Source organism: Sander lucioperca, chromosome 9 (assembly GCF_008315115.2).
Source record: "Sander lucioperca isolate FBNREF2018 chromosome 9, SLUC_FBN_1.2, whole genome shotgun sequence".
In the NCBI taxonomy this organism is placed as follows: domain Eukaryota; kingdom Metazoa; phylum Chordata; class Actinopteri; order Perciformes; family Percidae; genus Sander; species Sander lucioperca.
In genome coordinates, this window is record NC_050181.1 from 20,469,822 (window position 1) to 20,472,321 (window position 2,500).

General features: G+C 50.7%; 1 protein-coding gene across 1 annotated transcript in view; it reads right to left on the minus strand.

Moving 5' to 3' along the window:
- LOC116037203 (zinc finger protein 664-like) overlaps window positions 1–2,500 on the minus strand; it is a 14,887-nt gene that overhangs the window by 757 nt on the left and 11,630 nt on the right. Inside the window, exons 7-8 of the mRNA XM_031280981.2 lie at window positions 1,955–2,171; window positions 1–459 (exon numbers count right to left, since the gene is read on the minus strand). The exon at window positions 1–459 is cut by the window's left edge and continues 757 nt beyond it. Of these exons, the coding sequence (XP_031136841.1) occupies window positions 211–459; window positions 1,955–2,171 (466 nt within the window). The 3' untranslated portion in view covers window positions 1–210. The remainder of the gene's footprint in view (window positions 460–1,954; window positions 2,172–2,500) is intronic.

Consider the following 2,500-nt stretch of genomic DNA (forward strand, 5'->3'; position numbering starts at 1 on the left):
CCCCTATTTTCTCAAAATAATCAATCAACAGTTGCGTTCACTGTGGGGCCGGTGGTGCGTTCACTGTGTGGGACCGGTGGTGCGTTCACTGTGTGGGACCGGTGGTGCGTTCACTGTGTGGGACCGGTGGTGCGTTCACTGTGTGGGACCGGTGGTGCGTTCACTGTGTGGGACCGGTGGTGCGTTCACTGTGTGGGACCGGTGGTGCGTTCACTGTGCGGGCCGGTGGGTCAGGAACCTCTTGAGGTGCAGCCGCAGCACTCCGCGGGTTTTGAAGGTCTTTCCGCAGCCGCAGGCGTGCGGGCGCTCGCCGCTGTGGTCCAGCTGGTGCACGCGCAGCAGCGAGCTGGTGAAGAAGAACTGGCCGCAGGTGAAGCAGTAGTGAGGTTTCTCTCCCGTGTGTTTGGACCGCTGGTGACTCAGCAGGGAGCCGGACGTGGTGAAGCTCCGCCCACACTCCTGGGAACATATATATACACACACACACACACACACACACAGACACAGACACACACACACACACACACACACACACACACACACACACACACACACACACACACACACGTTAATACGGACAATATACACAATATACGCACATACAGCTGTGTGTTGAAAATGCTTCCTTCCTTCCTAACCTCCCTAACTTGAGGTCAGCAGCGTGCTGCGTCTGATGTCGTTGGTATTGGTCTGTTGATCATGAGGTCAGTTCCCACTGGAATCTGATACAGGCCACATTATAAAAGGTCATGGGAACAGCCAAATAACAAATCTGATCTCAGCAAAAAAATCTGAATTAAGCATCAAGACTTGAGGTGTGATAAGACTTTAGGAGCCTTAGTGTCTCTCTGCTGATTCCTCACGTCTGTTTCCACTTCTGTCTTCATTAAAACTCACTTTTTGGGGTCGGCAGCTTCTAAAAACTGAAGTTGTGGTTCTGGACCCTGTTGGTCGTAAATATCAGCACTCAGCGGCTTCTAGACATGTTCCTGTTGTTGCTAGCAGACGGAATAAAGAGGAGGAAACCTTCACACAGGACAAGTCAACGGAGAGAGGTGGGGGCGGGCCTTAAATGCCCTGTCTCTATATCCCCATGTAGTCTGGCTTGGTTTGAATTCCCAAAAGGAGGGTTGAACCCTGACAGATGGTGTGGAAGAGGTATCAGAGTAGACGGGCCCTATTTTAACCTTTAAGAGCCTGGTGCAGGTGTGTTTAGGGCGTGTCCTAATCCACTTCTGCTAGTTTGATGGTGGTAAAAAGTGTCCGTGTGCCGGGTGCATGGTTCTAAAGGGTTGTCCTTAGTGTCTTCATTAATCAGAGGGGTGTTTTGGGCGTAACATGCAATCAACCAATCAGAGATCATCTCCCATTCCCTTTAAAAGCCAGGCGCGTTTGGACCTTGGAGCATTGCTGTTATGATGGAGGATTTACACCGTAATATTTTTATTTGTAATCTTCTGCATGTGTGTGCTGCTGTGTGTCCCTGTGTGTGTGTGTGTGTGTGTGTGTGTGTGTGTGTGTGTGTGTGTGTGTGTGTGTGCTGCTGTGCGTCCCTGTGTGTGTAACAAGCATAGTGTGCACGTTCTGTGTACGAGCCTAGGAGCATTTTACTAATGCTCTGTTAAAATAACAATGAAATTTATTTATAATTAATTATTGACTTTAGACCAGGTTTTTGTTGGTCAATGGTGCCATCACTTCCTGCTGCCTCAAGATAGCAATACTCCCAGAATGCACCTGAACACACCTCCCTGTAAGACCAGCACACCCAGAATGCACCTGAACACACCTCCCTGTAAGACCAGCACGCCCATAGCCCACAGATGGGTGCAGGTGCATTTGCTAGTTAAACGACGCGGGCGCTGGAAGGTCTTACACTAGCAGACACTTGCGTTGGGCGTTACGCTGCGCTGTGCCGGGTGCAGGATAGGACCCAGTGTGTATTTGTTCCCACCTGGCAGGTGAAGGGGCGTTCCCCAGTGTGGATCCTCTCGTGGGCCCTCCAGGAGTTGTGGTAGGAGAAGGACTTGTCGCAGTACGAGCACTGGTACAGCTTCTCCTTGGTGTGGCTCAGCCGGTGCATCTTCAGGTAGTGAGCGATGGTGAAACTCTTCCCGCAGTCGCCACAGCTGAACGGCTTCTCGCCCACGTGGAACAGCGTGATGTGGGACCTGCAGGGGGGAAAGGCTCACAATCAGAGATGCACCGATTACAATTTTCTAGGCCGATTCCAATTTCCGATTTTCTTTGAGTTAGGCCAGCCAATACCAATTTTAGCCGATTCCGATTTCATGCTCTACCCGCTGAGCAACCCGGCCACAGCAACAGACACTTTAAATCAGAGCTGGTCCACCAAGATCTCGTCTGAAAATGAGCTCTGATCTGAGTTTTCCCTGTTTCTTTATTCTCTCCTCACAGAGGGCTGTCTCCTAGTTTCTAGACAGAAACTGTTATCTTCACACACACACACACACACACACACAAGCACACACACACACAC